Raw genomic sequence first — 18953 nt, 5'->3', positions numbered from 1 at the left:
ATTACCTGGCTGTGATTAATAAATGTTTGTAGTAAAAATGAGTTTTGGAGAAAAAAAAATTAAAAAGATGCCTATCCATTGTAATGACCAAAATGACGAAATGCATGTAAGAATTATGTAGAAAATTAGTGATTTTAAAATTGGTATTTAACAAGAAAAGCTAGGCCCTGAGATCAATGATATACATGTATCTGTTTGTAGTAAAGATGAGTTTTGGAGAAAAAAATTTAAAAAAATGCCTATCTATTGTAATGACCAAAATGATGACTTGTATGTAAGAATTATGTAGAAAATTAGTGATTTTAAAATTGATGTTTAACAAGAAAAGCTAGGCCCTGAGATAAATGATATATGTGTTTAAAGGGAGTTTTGGAATAAATGTATAAAATTGTAATATAATTTTCTTTTTAGGAACCAGTTCCCTTAATAAGTGATTTAACTAAAGGTAAATTTGTGGCAGCTATGTATAGTACAGATGGCAGCTGGAGTAGAGCAGAAATCCTGTCTGATTCCCCTGAAAATGTATGTACTTCTATACTGAGAGGTTTAGCTAGCTATAAAACCAGATTCAATCCACCATTTTCTACATAACAAAATGCCTGTACCAAGCAGGGCTTCCAAAACGGTCATATATTCCGGTCATTTGTATAATGTCCGGTAAAAGACCGGCTGGGCAAAGCATGAAACGGTCATATACTTTTTAGTTTTCAAGGCTTTTTCGGTCATTTTTACATAATTCACGATCTTTTTGACCCAACCTTTTGCCTTTAACATCAACACATTTCCGGTCATAAATGTGACATGATGATTAATTACTATCAAAACAACACCTACTTCAATACTGTCTAATTTTAATCAAGGCTAATTAGTAGTTGGACAGCTGAAATCTAACTGTTCAGGTGACAGGTGAACTATGTTCAGTACCGGACATCGTATAAATTGATTGGTTTATTCACAATTATTTTTTTACATTTCAGAGGTTTTTATCTAATTGATTTAGACCAAAAGATTAAAATTATTAAAAATTAGTTTATTAATATGATTTGATGAAAAATTTAAAAAGGTTTTAAATAAAAAAAATCGTCAGAACTACGTCGTATGAACTAGAACAGGTGTGCGCATGTGCACAGGTGGGAAATTTAATAATGCATCCTACATTTCTTTAAAAATGCTAAAATTATCAATGAGACCTGTATCTAACGTTCAATTCAAGTATTTTGTTGAAGAAATAACGTGGAAAGAGCTTCTTCTCTCAGTCGTGCTTTGTAAACGTACACGGATTTTACTTATTCCGTTTATGGTCCATGTTTTACCATTGTCAAGTCAATTTCCGGTTGAAAACGAAAGTAAAGTTTTTGACAGGCCTTTTTGACAATGTCATTTTGCACAAATAAAAAGTCTACGGCAGATATGAGCACACTGATGTGCACACTTTGAATGATGCACTGCCAATTTAACAGTAACATCCTAACATCAAATTCATATCAAAGTAAAGTTTAAAATCTTTTTTTTTTAATGTAATGCCAATCATTGGAATGGCCATCTGATTACCATAATTGCCTTTTGTGACTAAGTCTTAAGGGATTAAAATCGGGATCAGATATGAAATGTCCGGCTGGCTCAAATATTTTTTGGAAGCCCTGGTACCAAGTCAGGAATATGACAGTTGTTATCTATTTGTTTGATGTGTTTAATCTTTTGATTTTGCCATTTTATTAGGGATTTTAAAATTTTCATTTGAGTTCAGTATTTATGTGATTCTACTTTATACTACATGAAGCTTATTTTAATTTGTAGAAAACAATTCTGTCAAACAAGTCACAATAATATTTTACCTATTATGCCTAGAATCTATACTTTAAGACCATCATGTATTATTTGTGAAGTAGATACAGAATATTTATCTTGGTATCTTCTGATTATAAGACACACATTCAAAGTAAATTTATATTACATTATTGTGGATTCATTTAATTTCGTGGGTATCAATTTTCATGTTTTCAGTAAACATTTCATTTTCGTGGATATGTTATTTTGTGGTTTTGCCAAAAGTCTACATACAAACCTATAGAACATTTATATTGTGTTGAACATTTGAAATTGTGGTTCACCTTTATTCACGAAATCCACAAAAATTGATATCCCACGAAAAAAATAATAAATCCACAGAATAAATATAGATTATCATGTGAATTTACATTCTCTTTCTATTTTCAGTCTGTGATAAATGTTTTATATGTTGATTTTGGTAATGATGAGAAGTGTGAGTCCTGTAATACACGATGGCTGTCAGAGAAAATATCAACCTACCCCGTCCAAGCTATTTACTGCACATTATATGGTATACAGCCACTTCGGGTATTTATATGATTTTATGAAAAGTTTTTATAGTTATAAAGTTTTTAGTGGAAGAAGACGTCAAGTCTTCTGAAGACTTAAGGGGCCGACCATTGGCTTTGAGTCTCCGTATGCCGCATTCATTTCGTGTATTACAATTTCAAAACAACTTAGATTCCTGACACCGATTTTTACACATGATTGGGCATCTGAATCATTTAATTTGTAAATTATGATTGTAAAACAATCACTATCGTAAATATGACCCTTTTATTTATGTAAATTATTAGATTTCATCTCATCCACATGAACGTAATTTGTTTACTTGTAACAGAATGTTTTAACTGTAGATATTTGTATTACGCATGCGTGAATTTGGTATCGGTACAACTCGCCCTGTTTACAAGTTCGCCCTTGAAGTTACGAATTTGCAATCCTGCAGACAAGAAGATTTTATTTTTATATAAATAAAAAGGATATATAAAGTGTTATCTTTATTCATGGGTTTCCTTTGTCATGTGAATTAGATGCCCTTCGTAACATACATGTGAACCTCCCGTTTAGGGGAAAAAACTCCCGTGTATGAAATTTTTCAGACGCCATATTTGATCATTTCTTACTACTGTACGGGTGTAATTGACACCTGTGTTAAATTTTACCTGAACATCAAAGAAGATGTATAATTATATGGCTTCACTTGACAGCTTGGGTGTCAAACATACTGGTAATCAACGATGTTTACCTCCGGCTAACTGCCGTTGTGTTATCATAACGATGTGTATTGGGAATATTGAAATACTTTTTTGTTACTTCCCTTTGTTTTATCCTGTTTTCAGTTATTTTGCTTTTAAAAATGTAAATGGTAAAAAGACTATAAATGATTAATATTTTAATCAAATAATCATAAAAGGATGTTGATTAAATGAATTTAAATGATTTTGGACAAATAAAAAAATTAAAATTTATAAATTATTTTATTAATTTAGACCTCCTTTCAAGGATTAAATTGAAGTTTATACATTAAGGTTTTAGGTTTAGCTAGCTATAAAACCAGGTTCAATCCACCATTTTCTACATTTGTAAATGCCTGTACCAAGTCAGGAATATGACAGTTCTTGTCCATTCGTTTTTGATGTGTTTTGTTATTTGAATTTGCCATGTGATTATGGACTTTCCGAATTGATTTTCCTCTGAGTTCAGTATTTTTGTGATTTTACTTTTGTTTATAACTGGTTAGAAGTCAACATATAACATGTGCAACTAGGCTAACAGTCTAGCTTCTGCTAGCTTCATGTATAATTTTTCTACCGATTTAATATATAACTAGAATTATGCAAACAGACTTAAGGAAAAGGCATGTAAGTCATGTAAGTTCATACAAATATGACACTTTTTCTAGACAATCCAGATCTTGCAAAATACGTCGCTAAAAATTGTAACCTTTAATTTTGTTGTTGTGCAGTAAAAACCCATATGGGAACTTTCAAAAGTTGGCAGGTATGTAACAAGTCTTACTATTTTTATGCTCCATTTATGGGCAATATGTTTTCTAGTCTGTCCGTCCGTCCTGCTTCTGGTTATAAAGTTTATGGTCGAGGTAGTTTTTGATGAAGTTGAAATCCAATCAACTTGAAACTTAGTACACATGTGTTCCTCTTGATATGATCTTCTTAATAACTGCCAAATTAAAGATTTTACCTAATTTTCATAGTCAACTGAACATAGAAAATGATTGTACGGATGGAAAATCCATGTACTTATGACCTTTTCATGTTTGAAGAAAAAAAATACATTTTAACGATAATGGAACAAAGCAGCCTGGGTAAGTGAGGCTGCTTTTATGGTAATTCAAGTTACCTTTTATTCACCTTCTTCCACTTCAGAGCTATCAGCTCTTTGATTATAGAAAAAACTGTGATTTTGCTCACCCTGATTATTTTTACTGCAAAAATTTTGTTTTATCCATTTATGAGCATTATGTTTTTCAATCTGTGCCTCTGATTATCCCACTTGGGACATATTATTTTCTAGAACAGCCCTGATAGAGTTTCATTATAAGAAACTATTGTATTAAATGTATAAATATTTTACAATTTATATTGAAGGGAGAAGATGATTGGTCGAAAGATGTGCAAACAAAATTTGGAGATATTGTCAAAGAAGAAGCTTTGATTGCTGTTACCCAAAGTTATACAGGTACAATAAATACCTTAACACATTCCCCATTTCCATTCTCAATTTCATTGCCTTTTCTATGTTATGACAAATAACGTTTTGAATTTCATTTAATGATGTCTGCCATACACAGTTTCTCAAATGTTTTATACAGTGAATTCATTTATTTGAGGTGGTTACCAATTTATCATTAATTGAAGAAATATTGTATTTGCATAAATGTTTGATTTCCTGATATTTAAAAGGTCTGCATACAAGCTTCTAGAAAATCGTTACTTTTTTTAACAATCTTTACCAACAAAATCCACAAAATTGGTATCCACTTATAATAATGAATCCACAGTATCTCTTCTGGATTTTACTCGTACCATTTTTTTTTTTTGAATTCAGAGACCCTGAGTAATACTGCTTAAAACTAAATTTTCATCATAAATTTCTCAACAAATATTTTGAAAAACAGACACTTTTATAATCCCATAATATTTACATAAAATATGAAATATAAAAAAAATATGGAATCACTTTCTTGAGAAATTTAAAAAACACAAATTTCTTATCAAATTCAATATGATTATTTGTTTTTGATTTTAAACAGATTAATTTTTTGATAGTTTCAATGTTTTAATAGATAGATATACTAAATGAATAATATTTGGTAAAATATTTGTGTACCTAAACAGTATATTTGCAACATGCCCGTACTCTGAAAAAGACACTGGATCTTCCTTATGAATGGGTTCACATTTATCTTTTACTAGAGTGTTTTTGTGATGAATATTAATGAGCTATTTATAACTGGAAAACAAAATACCAGCAATCAGCTTGACTTTTTATTTTTTTTGTCAAATTTTAAAATTTGGAGAAATAAAGATTCCACTTTTTATCAAGTGTAGTACAATGTTACAACAATCCAACATATTGTAGTGTGAGAATCATGGAAGATTTTGAAGTTTTGGTCTTTTTTTAGATGATGGGATCTGTGAAGTAGACCTTTACTTAAAAGATGACAGTAAAATCTCTATTAACCAAAAGTTGATAGAACTGGGTCTGGTACGACCTCTGGAAGAAATCGTGATAGAAGACAGCATCTCAGAGGCAGGGTCTGACATAGAACCAGGTAACTACTAACACAACAAATCCCAGAAATGTTATTGTATGCTGTCTTACTTTTGGTGCTAATACAGATCCTTAGAATTGGAAACTTATTATATAAATTAAACAGCTTGATATGTTTAACATTTGGAAAAAGTAAAATCACAAAAATATCAAAGTCCTAGGAAAATTCAAAACAGAGAGTCCCTAGTCAAAAATAATATTCCTGACTTGGTACTGGCATTTTCTTAATAGATATTAGAAGATGTGGTATGAGTACCAATGAGTCAACTCTCCATCCAAGTCATAATTTGTAAAAGTAAACCATTATAGGTCAACGTACGTTTTCAACAGGCCTCCCTTTTTGTGTGAAAAATTAGTGAATCACAGAAGCATGACAGGAGCAGGTCCCACTTATAAAAGTTCTGGATCCGCCACTGATGTGTACGAATAAGATTAGTTATAACTTTATTTTTATTTTAGAGCAACTTAAATTACCAGAAGAGAATGAATGGGATGTCTACATTTCTTTCATAAACCAATCATCTAATTCTGTGGTGCTCCGGCTTGTAGGAGAAAATTATTCTGTACGTATGAATTATTTTTTATAAACAAACCCTATAACTTTGTGATGCTCCCAGTAGTTAGAGAAATTATTCTTTATATATAAATCTACTTTATAAACTAATCCTTTATCTCTGTGATCCCAAAAGATGACTAGGGAATAGAAATATGGTGACTACAGGTCTTCTTCTAACCAGTATTAAAACCCTTGTCAAAGTGGGCTGTCCTTTTAGTTGTGAGGGATGTATCAGGTAAACAACCACGTCAGGTCAGAATGGGGACGTTAAATCTGATTCCTCAAGTGGAATGAGTGTCAAGCTCTCTACACATAAAGAACTCTTGAAGACTTAGAATTATCTTCCTTTGTATAGAATTGCTGTTTAATCAATTACAACCAATGCAATACTTAATTTTACTTCCCATTGATAAATTGAAGCAATCTTTCCCCTCAGTGCTTACAAGCACTTTGATTGTAAACATTTTATTCAGTGATTTATGATTTATAGGAAAAACTTGACGAGTTTGACAATGAATTAGAAAAGAGTTACCAGACCTGTTCGACAGTATGTTCTGTGGAGGTAGATGGTTTATACATAGCGCTGATAGATGAATTATACCACAGAGTCAGAGTATTATCCATCATGGACGACACTATGGTAGGTATTGTTTTAAATATATTTGTTACCGGTCGGTGTTTTGTGCAGTTTACAGTGTCTCTTGCTAATAGTAATGTTATTTACAATTGTAATGTTATTTACAAGTTAGGAGTTCATTTCTGTGAATGCATCTCAGCTTTATGCCCCTAAGTGGGCATTATGTTTTTCAGTCAGTGCTTCCATTTGTTCCTCGATCTGTCCAGCTCCTGTTAAAGGAAGTACACCACTAATTAATGGCCCCATTGCTTTCTATGTTAAATTCCTCAATTTCGAGTGGTCACAGCTCTTTTATCTTAAGTTCAAATAAAGTGACAATCATTGCATGTCAAAGCAACACCTTCTGGTGTCCTGTACTGAAAAAATCAACATACCTTACATTGCATATAAGAAAGAACTGGTTCCCGGAACTTCGGATGTACCAAAACAGGTACTTCCGATCTGACAAAAAGGCAAAATGTACCCTCCTTTTTAAATTTCATGCCATTTTTTTATTATTCAAATTTATCAGTCAAAAATTGTTCTACAATGATCACCAGTCATGCAGCTTTCATTTGATACCAAAATTAATAAAATACTCTAAATCTTTTGAAAGTTATGTCCATGCGTAGGAACTATTTTGTGTTAAATATGTACTACTTTCTGGTATGTGCTTTCTGGCCGGGCCTGAATTAGTGGTGTTACACCTATAACAGAACCAAACTTGCTATATTGACTTGAGCATTACTTTATTTCATTCTATGGTCTATTTCAAGCAATAAAAAACATATAAAGCTTTAGTCCAAATACCATTTTATTAATTTTAAGCTCAAATTGGACTGGTAGTAACATAAGGGTTATTCAAAGAAAACTGCATATGGATATTACCATTGGCCAATATACCTTTTTTATTCTCAATATTATTGTTTTATTTATTAATTTCTATTAGGAAAGCTATGTGCTTACTAATAGTCATATTTTTATCAGAGGTTCTTCATTAAATAAAAATATAGCAGTTTAAACTTAAGACTTAAATGAGAAATTATCCCCCCTTTTTTCATGAAACTGGAAAAGGGCTTTTTTTTTTGTATATACCATAATTCTGTGGTAAAACATAGATTAATAAGAGCAATTTATATATCCCTCAGCTAGATAACTTGCTAAACTGGTTCAAAATTGCATGTACAGTGAGATTTTAGAATTCTTATATGAGTATGTACCATTTGCCTTGATTGTAAAAGGCTACCATAAGAAAAACAAAAAACTTGAAAAATCATAAGATTATTTTGACCAAGAGCTATTTTGTTCCATATACAAGTCATAAAATACTTGTTTTATTGATTTCAATCAGAAAAAATGCAAATATAAGAACTTGGAGTCAAGTCTTAACTGCATGCATGCTGTATGACCATAAAAGGCTAACATACTTGAGTATGCCAATTTAAGAGCTTAAATTTCCCACAAGCAGGACGGTTGACCAAAAAAAGATGATTAAACATGATTACTAACATCAAATTGGACTTATTTTCATTGGAATAGGTACAACTTCTAAAAAATGGATTTCTGGTGATTCTCTGTAATAGGAAGTACACCACTAATTAATGGCCCCATTGCTTTCTATGTTAAATTCCTCAATTTCGAGTGGTCACAGCTCTTTTATCTTAAGTTCAAATAAAGTGACAATCATTGCATGTCAAAGCAACACCTTCTGGTGTCCTGTACTGAAAAAATCAACATACCTTACATTGCATATAAGAAAGAACTGGTTCCCGGAACTTCGGATGTACCAAAACAGGTACTTCCGATCTGACAAAAAGGCAAAATGTACCCTCCTTTTTAAATTTCATGCCATTTTTTTATTATTCAAATTTATCAGTCAAAAATTGTTCTACAATGATCACCAGTCATGCAGCTTTCATTTGATACCAAAATTAATAAAATACTCTAAATCTTTTGAAAGTTATGTCCATGCGTAGGAACTATTTTGTGTTAAATATGTACTACTTTCTGGTATGTGCTTTCTGGCCGGGCCTGAATTAGTGGTGTTACACCTAAAGTTGTTGGACTCAGATTAAAAGTTTTTGGTCAATATAGCTCAGATTTTGCTGAAGTTGAAGTCTAATCAGCTTGAAACTTGGTACAGAAGTTTCGTATGATATGATCTTTCTTATTTAAATGCCAAATTAGAGTTTTTACTCCAATTGCACAGTCCACTAAACATGGAACATTTAAGGCTTCGGTTTATTTTATAGACACATTCTTTTTTTTTTTTAAACTATTTTTAGGGACATTGAGTATTTTGTTTTTATATTTAAACATGTTTGTTTTTGTATTCAGATAGAGGTCTACTTCTTAGACCATGGTGATACAGAGAAAGTCAACAAAGATCAATTGAAGACTCTAGATCCTGCAGTCAACAAACTTCTGCCATACCAGGTAAGGTGACTGTCATAATACAGGAAAGGTAATTGCTCATTGTTGAAGGCCTTATGGTTACCCATAGTTGAATATATCTGATACAGGAAAGGTAATTGCTCATTGTTGAAGGCCTTATGGTTACCCATAGTTGAATATATCTGATACAGGAAAGGTAATTGCTCATTGTTGAAGACCTTATGGTGACCCATAGTTGAATATATCTGATACAGGAAAGGTAATTGCTCATTGTTGAAGACCTTATGGTGACCCATAGTTGAATATATCTGATACAGGAAAGGTAATTGCTCATTGTTGAAGGCCTTATGGTGACCCATAGTTGAATATATCTGATACAGGAAAGGTAATTGCTCATTGTTGAAGGCCTTATGGTGACCCATAGTTGAATATATCTGATACAGGAAAGGTAATTGCTCATTGTTGAAGACCTTATGGTGACCCATAGTTGAATATATCTGATACAGGAAAGGTAATTGCTCATTGTTGAAGACCTTATGGTGACCCATAGTTGAATATATCTGATACAGGAAAGGTAATTGCTCATTGTTAAAGGCCTTATGGTGACCCATAGTTGAATATATCTGATACAGGAAAGGTAATTGCTCATTGTTGAAGGCCTTATGGTGACCCATAGTTGAATATATCTGATACAGGAAAGGTAATTACCCATTGTTGAAGGCCTTATGGTGACCCATAGTTGAATATATCTGATACAGGAAAGGTAATTGCTCATTGTTGAAGGCCTTATGGTGACCCATAGTTGAATATATCTGATACAGGAAAGGTAATTGCTCATTGTTGAAGGCCTTATGGTGACCCATAGTTGAATATATCTGATACAGGAAAGGTAATTGCTCATTGTTGAAGGCCTTATGGTGACCCATAGTTGAATATATCTGATACAGGAAAGGTAATTGCTCATTGTTGAAGACCTTATGGTGACCCATAGTTGAATATATCTGATACAGGAAAGGTAATTGCTCATTGTTGAAGGCCTTATGGTGACCCATAGTTGAATATATCTGATACAGGAAAGGTAATTGCTCATTGTTGAAGGCCTTATGGTGACCCATAGTTGAAGATATCTGATACAGGAAAGGTAATTGCTCATTGTTGAAGGCCGTATGGTGACCCATAGTTGAATATATCTGTTACAGGAAAGGTAATTGCTCATTGTTGAAGGCCGTATGGTGACCCATAGTTGAATATATCTGATACAGGAAAGGTAATTGCTCATTGTTGAAGGCCTTATGGTGACCGATAGTAGAATATATCTGATACAGGAATGGTAATTGCTCATTGTTGAAGGCCTTATGGTGACCCATAGTTGAATATATCTGATACAGGAAAGGTAATTGCTCATTGTTGAAGGCCTTATGGTGACCCATAGTTGAATATATCTGATACAGGAAAGGTAATTGCTCATTGTTGAAGGCCGTATGGTGACCCATAGTTGAATATATCTGTTACAGGAAAGGTAATTGCTCATTGTTGAAGGCCGTATGGTGACCCATAGTTGAATATATCTGATACAGGAAAGGTAATTGCTCATTGTTGAAGGCCTTATGGTGACCGATAGTAGAATATATCTGATACAGGAATGGTAATTGCTCATTGTTGAAGGCCTTATGGTGACCCATAGTTGAATATATCTGATACAGGAAAGGTAATTGCTCATTGTTGAAGGCCTTATGGTGACCCATAGTTGAATATATCTGATACAGGAAAGGTAATTGCTCATTGTTGAAGGCCGTATGGTGACCCATAGTTGAATATATCTGTTACAGGAAAGGTAATTGCTCATTGTTGAAGGCCGTATGGTGACCCATAGTTGAATATATCTGATACAGGAAAGGTAATTGCTCATTGTTGAAGGCCTTATGGTGACCCATAGTTGAATATATCTGATACAGGAATGGTAATTGCTCATTGTTGAAGGCCTTATGGTGACCCATAGTTGAATATATCTGATACAGGAAAGGTAATTGCTCATTGTTGAAGGCCTTATGGTGACCCATAGTTGAATATATCTGATACAGGAAAGGTAATTGCTCATTGTTGAAGGCCTTATGGTGACCCATAGTTGAATATATCTGATACAGGAAAGGTAATTGCTCATTGTTGAAGGCCGTATGGTGACCCATAGTTGAATATATCTGTTACAGGAAAGGTAATTGCTCATTGTTGAAGGCCGTATGGTGACCCATAGTTGAATATATCTGATACAGGAAAGGTAATTGCTCATTGTTGAAGGCCTTATGGTGACCCATAGTTGAATATATCTGATACAGGAATGGTAATTGCTCATTGTTGAAGGCCTTATGGTGACCCATAGTTGAATATATCTGATACAGGAAAGGTAATTGCTCATTGTTGAAGGCCTTATGGTGACCCATAGTTGAATATATCTGATACAGGAAAGGTAATTGCTCATTGTTGAAGGCCTTATGGTGACCCATAGTTGAATATATCTGATACAGGAAAGGTAATTGCTCATTGTTGAAGGCCTTATGGTGACCCATAGTTGAATATATCTGATACAGGAAAGGTAATTGCTCATTGTTGAAGGCCTTATGGTGACCCATAGTTGAATATATCTGATACAGGAAAGGTAATTGCTCATTGTTGAAGGCCTTATGGTGACCCATAGTTGAATATATCTGATACAGGAAAGGTAATTGCTCATTGTTGAAGGCCTTATGGTGACCCATAGTTGAATATATCTGATACAGGAAAGGTAATTGCTCATTGTTGAAGGCCTTATGGTGACCCATAGTTGAATATATCTGATACAGGAAAGGTAATTGCTCATTGTTGAAGGCCTTATGGTGACCCATAGTTGAATATATCTGATACAGGAAAGGTAATTGCTCATTGTTGAAGGCCTTATGGTGACCCATAGTTGAATATATCTGATACAGGAAAGGTAATTGCTCATTGTTGAAGGCCTTATGGTGACCCATAGTTGAATATATCTGATACAGGAAAGGTAATTGCTCATTGTTGAAGGCCTTATGGTGACCCATAGTTGAATATATCTGATACAGGAAAGGTAATTGCTCATTGTTGAAGGCCTTATGGTGACCCATAGTTGAATATATCTGATACAGGAAAGGTAATTGCTCATTGTTGAAGGCCTTATGGTGACCCATAGTTGAATATATCTGATACAGGAAAGGTAATTGCTTATTGTTGAAGGCCTTATGGTGACCCATAGTTGAATATATCTGATACAGGAAAGGTAATTGCTCATTGTTGAAGGCCTTATGGTGACCCATAGTTGAATATATCTGATACAGGAAAGGTAATTGCTCATTGTTGAAGGCCTTATGGTGACCCATAGTTGAATATATCTGATACAGGAAAGGTAATTGCTCATTGTTGAAGGCCTTATGGTGACCCATAGTTGAATATATCTGATACAGGAAAGGTAATTGCTCATTGTTGAAGGCCTTATGGTGACCGATAGTTGAATATATCTGATACAGGAAAGGTAATTGCTCATTGTTGAAGGCCTTATGGTGACCCATAGTTGAATATATCTACATCATTTTGGAGTTTGATGGATGGTTGTTATATTAGCAATCACATCACTGCTTCTTATTTTTATATTGGGTTCAAATATTTTCTCAATTATAGATATAACCTTGCTTTGATGTATATGTTTGAAAATATTAGGCAAAATGCATTAATTCTAAAAGGCAATATTTCAACAGAATTGCAGTGTAAAGTCAAAGGTTAATGATTAAGATTGATAAACAATCTTCTAAAACCACGGCCCCTCAAATACTGAACTTTAACACCTGTGTGGCTTGGTGCAGGCACCTGTGTGGCTTGGTGCAGGCACCTGTTGACCTCTTGATGGTATTTATTTTGTAATTGTGATTGACATATAATATTGTATGTATCTTTCTTGTTGTAGGCAATAGAAGTCTCTTTGTATGGTTTAGAGGAAATAGCCACCAACCCAACAACTGTAGACAAACTGTTAGATTTAGCTCTGGCTAAAACTTGTGTGGCTGAAATTATCTCAAGGTATGTGTTATGTTTACTTTTTTTTCTTAAAGTTTCATGTATATTTGTAGCTTCTATACTTTGATATGTTATTGGTACAGGTAGTTAGATATACTTTGATATGTTATTGGTACAGGTAGTTAGATATACTTTGATATGTTATTGGTACAGGTAGTTAGATATACTTTGATATGTTATTGGTACAGGTAGTTAGATATACTTTGATATATTATTGGTACAGGTAGTTAGATATACTTTGATATGTTATTGGTACAGGTAGTTAGATATACTTTGATATGTTATTGGTACAGGTAGTTAGATATACTTTGATATGTTATTGGTACAGGTAGTTAGATATACTTTGATATATTATTGGTACAGGTAGTTAGATATACTTTGATATGTTATTGGTACAGGTAGTTAGATATACTTTGATATATTATTGGTACAGGTAGTTAGATATACTTTGATATATTATTGGTACAGGTAGTTAGATATACTTTGATATGTTATTGGTACAGGTAGTTAGATATACTTTGATATATTATTGGTACAGGTAGTTAGATATACTTTGATATATTATTGGTACAGGTAGTTAGATGTACTTTGATATATTATTGGTACAGGTAGTTAGATATATAGAGAATAATACATGGCAAAATCCGTATCATATGCCGTATCATCCCGAGATATCAATATCAGCCTGAGGGCCTTTAGGCCCATGGGATGATATTGGTCGAGGGTGATACGGCATGTGATACGGATTTCGCCATGTATTATTCTGTTTATCATATATTTTAATAGAATCAGATTCATGGGATATCCATTTTTTTTAAATCGTCCGAAATTATTAGCAAGAAAAGAACATTATGATTGTGCTTTATTTTCCCAGCTGACCTTTTTTTATAGACTTCCTTATTTGCTTAATATCCACATCGTAATATCCCCTATAACCTCATTTTATTCTCAATATACGTTTAAGACAATGTATTAAAATGCACCCACAAACGATACTGTTCTATTATTTCAACAAAAAATAATGTCTAAAAAATAAATATTGTAAGATGTAGAAATGTTTAAAGTTTTCTAGTTTATTTTGCGATGATATTATTCATGATCTGGTTCATTTTAACTTCTAACGAGGTGAACACCAAGAAAAATATTTATTGAAAAGTTTGCTATCTATTCTAATCAAATTAAAATCGTAAAAATTTCCATTTGTGTTTTACCCATTAGGTAATGCAAACAGACTTCACAAAAAATAAGGCCAAATAAACAATAGAACTTCAGATATTTCCGTTTTATAAAAATCGCTCATAAAGTTACTGGTTACTAATTTTTTTTAAATATCGATTTTATTTTAAAATTTTTGTTAGTTTGAACTATTTTGTTCCCTTTCATGCCAGGAAATACAGCAACTGGACGTCATAGGTCAAAAGTTGACGTCATTCACACTATGACGTCACGCCAGGTATGCGATACGGGTTTTGCCATGCGATACGGGGTATGCGATACAGGGTATGTGATACAGACTGGAAAAAATACCCTTTATTAGATATACAAAATTGCTGTATTTTGTACTAAGTATATGATAAACTTTGATATATTATTGGTACAAGTAGTTAGATATACAGTAAAACCTGTTTTAGAAGACCACTCAAGGGAGAGTAAAAAAGTTTTTATACACTTTCAATCTATCATGTCTATATGAAATGCATTACAACTAAAATTAATGGTCTTATAACACAGTTTTTTGCTTCGTACATGTTGTCTCTTAAATGGATAATAATGTGAGCATCATATTATTTACTTTCATTCTGTTTATCCTTAATTTGTCCCATAATACTTTGAATTGTTAAAGATTCTTACAAGGCAGAGACAAACAATCTAGCACGTTGTTTACCAATTAAATTCAATGACACAAACAAAAGAAAAAGTTTTATTAGAAACAAATTTGCGTCCAGTTGTACAAAATCACAAAATGTTTTAAAATTATGAACAACTATGTATAATAGATAAATATACCATTTTACAAAATCTAATGGAATATATATGTAAAAGCAAAACTTAGCACCTCCTTAAATGACCTAAATCCCAAAAATAAAAAAATAAAAATCTGCAATTAGAAAAAGTTTTTTTTCTGTTCTGTGGATTCCTGTATATCAAAAAGCTAAAAAGTGTTTTATTAAATAATGTGTGCCGTCTACTCATCGTCAAGTTATAAGAGTTAACAATGATAACTTCCATGGATACTGTAACTAACCAAAAATGATTGCATAAAACTTAAAATCGTTGATTGAAATAGCATCCTATATTTTTGTTGCTTTTTATTATAACATGTGTGCAGGTATATATTTCCACTGTTCATGATATGCCTAAATGTATTATACTTTCTATGCATCTTTTTGTATCCTCTTTTGCATGGAATATCATAGAATTCCTTTTCATATTTATTAGTACAGTTTATACACGTACACTTCATGTCTGTCTGTTATAGCCACAGCCATTAGTCCAGATGGCGTACAGGCGACATCGATTGGCCGATCTATAATGTCGTTTATGTCTAATAGTGTTGTTACAGTATCTCCTGTCTTTGAGAACATTACCACTCGATTATTGCCAGCGTCTGCAACAATAATTTCTCCCTTTCTTGTAATTGCTATACCTTTTGGATATTTCATTTCCCCAATGTTTGATCCAAAGTCTCCTAGTTTTTGCAAAAATTTTCCATGTTTATTGAACATCTTAATCTGATGGTGACCTGAATCTGACACAAATATGTTCTCCCCGTCTGTTTCTAAATATGAAGGGTTGTTAAGGGATGAGTTGTTGTTTCCATAGCAACCAAATTGTGAAACTATTTCTCCTGAAGGTTTGATTATACTAAGTCTTTCATATATCATATCAGAAACGGCAAGTGTCCCGTTGTCAAGGGCAACAATGCCATAAGGAAAGTGTAAGCTGTCTATCGAACGAGTTATAATTGTTTCTTTATCTTTGCTTATCAGTTTAACACATTTATTAGATTCATCAGTTATGTAAATTTCATTGTCGCGTCCAGTGGTTATACACCTTGGATATCCAGTTTTCAACTGAATGCATTCCAAAGATTTTCCAAATGAATCAAATTTTTGAATGCGTCCTGATCCATTTTCTGCTACTACAAGAATATCATTCTTAAGAAAAGAAATTCCAAACGGTAGATTGAGACATCCAGGAGTTTGTCCATAGCCTCCGATCTTAAACAGGAATTTTACCTTCTTTGTTTTTTCATTTTGGTATTTTGCTGGATCATATGGTTGCCTTGGTAATGACAGCGCTGATAAACGGTTAATGCATCTATTTAATGGATTCTGGTCAGCAAAAGAACTTTGGTATTTTGGTTTCACCCGACATATATATGATGAGTTGTGTCCCCTTACAAAGGGAGATTGTAAAGAGTTATTTCCCCTAACAAAGGAAGATTGTAAAGAGTTATTTGCTCCTGGAATGTGTACTTTTGGGGGAAAATAGTTGTGTTTGCTACTGTAGCTGACTTCAAGTTTACTGTCTTGAAAATGTCCATGTCTACCATTGTTGTGTGTAACTGCTTTGAAATCATGACCAGGCATAATAGTTTCTATCGTCACATTGATGTTCAATATTTCGTGCAAAATTTGAGAATGAGAATTATTGAGAAATTGAGAATTGCCATTTCTGATTATATTTTGCAGATTGTTTTGAATTGTTTCAAACTGTTGTAAGTACATATGACATCTATCTTTCTCTTTTTGTAAACTTTGATGTTGTTTTGTCTGAGGATGGCATAGCTGTGTTTTGTTCAGTCTCAATTGTTTTGTCCTATGAGAGCAGATTTCATTCACATAGCTACTTCTCTGATTACCCTCCAAGCTGGTTATATTGAAAATTTGATCTTTAAGAAAAGATATTTGGTTCTCCACATGTTTCAAACAAATTGTAAGCTCTTCCCTTTGGTCCACATTCACATCATCAAGCGATGAAATTAGATGTTGTTCATGATCCCCTAATACACAATGGAGACAGATGCCAAAGTCACATGATTGACAGAAGAATTTGATTGGTTCATTTTTATGTTTTTCACAGACCCCTATATTTTCATCTCTGTTAAAGACATCACTAAGAATGTGAGAATTTAAAACTTTAGACATACAGTGTTTCACGCTACAGGTGTTACAGAAATACTTTTTACATTCAGAACAATATTTGGTTGCTAGGGCAATCATTTCACATAACTCACAAGTAAATTTTTGTGTTTTTTGTTCCTGTTCTGTGGCCGATAAAATATCGTTCAGTTGATTTATACGGAAATCTTTTGGAAATCCCCTGACACCGTCCTTGGGTATTAATGTCTGTGTTCTGCATGTTGGACAAGGTATCTTGACTTTAGATGTACCCTCAGATACTTTGACAGTATGTATATGCTTCTTAAGACATTCCTCACAGAACGAATGTAAACATGGGAGAGCTCTGGGTGATAGTAACGTATCCAGGCAGATATTACACTTCAGAAGATATCTCTTGTCAGCACTAGCCATCACAGGTACCGGTTATGTTTCAATATTATACTTCAGAAGAATCCCTTGTATGCCTTAGTTTCACAGTTTTAACAATTATTTTTCTATCATATATTTGGTAGCATCTTCACACAGAATGAATCCTGTATCTTTTATATTGCACATTTTTTTTAATATGACTCCACGAAAGTTTTTAGAGGTTCTAATTTAGCACTTTTTTTCTAGTTTTTTATTTCCATATTTGTTGTCAAAATATATTATAAATTTTATGAAGACACCGACTAACATGCACACACGTTAATTTCCTCAGTATATATGATAACATGTCTACTACATCAGTATGTAATAGTCAATACTGAGGACAAAATTTTTCTGCTGATGATAGTTCAATGGGGCCATATAAGGGTCTTATATCTAGCAATTTAAAAAAGTTTATTATATATGTTTTAAAATTATTTGATTGGTATAGATTCATGATTTAAAACTGTTTTGATATCAGAAGGAAATATTTTAAGGTTTTTCTTGATGACAGATATTATTTCCCTATATATTTCCCTCTATTGAGCCCCCGATATATATGAGGATAAGTAATCTATACCTGATGTTACTTACCTGAGTGTGTCAGCTGGACTCTGGTCGACGTAACATAAAGTATACTTATCAATAAGTTTACATCAATTGCAGTTATTGATGAATATAGGAATTTTAGTATGTTAACTTTTTCTATACAAAAAAACCTTTTTTTTAACTTTAATTATTGATTGATGAAAACTGCACACATTGAATTAAGCAATAATTTAATACGGTATTGTTTTGTATCCTACTAACATATGTCACAATTATCAATAATGTATGATACAATTGATAAATAAAAACATTTATTAAAACTAATAAGATTATTTGAATATTTTCTTCAAAATAGCTGAATACAATCAAGCATTATCTTACAAAGATCATTGTATAGTAATGAAAAATATTAAGTTGTTAAACTCAATAAGGAGTATGAATTCATGAAACAAAATCCATATATTACACTTAACAAACTAAAAGAGAAGAAACAGCACTTTAACTAATTGCTGCTTTTTATATCCCTACATCACATTGTGGCCTGGGATTTGATATAGTCTTAAACATTCTGTAAACCAAATCATTTTTGCAAGCCATTTAT

General features: G+C 32.7%; 2 protein-coding genes across 2 annotated transcripts in view; one reads left to right on the top strand and one right to left on the bottom strand.

Moving 5' to 3' along the window:
- Nucleotides 1-18953, top strand: part of LOC139499458 (tudor domain-containing protein 7B-like) — a 90972-nt gene that overhangs the window by 54924 nt on the left and 17095 nt on the right. The window contains exons 15-22 of the mRNA XM_071288138.1: nucleotides 412-522; nucleotides 2218-2358; nucleotides 4443-4533; nucleotides 5480-5629; nucleotides 6088-6191; nucleotides 6675-6824; nucleotides 9138-9236; nucleotides 13159-13271. Of these exons, the coding sequence (XP_071144239.1) occupies nucleotides 412-522; nucleotides 2218-2358; nucleotides 4443-4533; nucleotides 5480-5629; nucleotides 6088-6191; nucleotides 6675-6824; nucleotides 9138-9236; nucleotides 13159-13271 (959 nt within the window). The remainder of the gene's footprint in view (nucleotides 1-411; nucleotides 523-2217; nucleotides 2359-4442; nucleotides 4534-5479; nucleotides 5630-6087; nucleotides 6192-6674; nucleotides 6825-9137; nucleotides 9237-13158; nucleotides 13272-18953) is intronic.
- LOC139499459 (tripartite motif-containing protein 2-like) lies at nucleotides 15176-18179 on the bottom strand. The gene has a single exon (XM_071288139.1). It carries the CDS (start codon nucleotides 17804-17806, stop codon nucleotides 15704-15706), a length of 2103 nt encoding a protein of 700 aa, XP_071144240.1. The 5' UTR covers nucleotides 17807-18179; the 3' UTR covers nucleotides 15176-15703.

This window comes from Mytilus edulis, chromosome 12 (genome assembly GCF_963676685.1).
Source record: "Mytilus edulis chromosome 12, xbMytEdul2.2, whole genome shotgun sequence".
NCBI lineage: Eukaryota > Metazoa > Mollusca > Bivalvia > Mytilida > Mytilidae > Mytilus > Mytilus edulis.
Note: the sequence above shows the minus strand (reverse complement) of the source record. Positions and strands in the feature narration are given on the sequence as shown.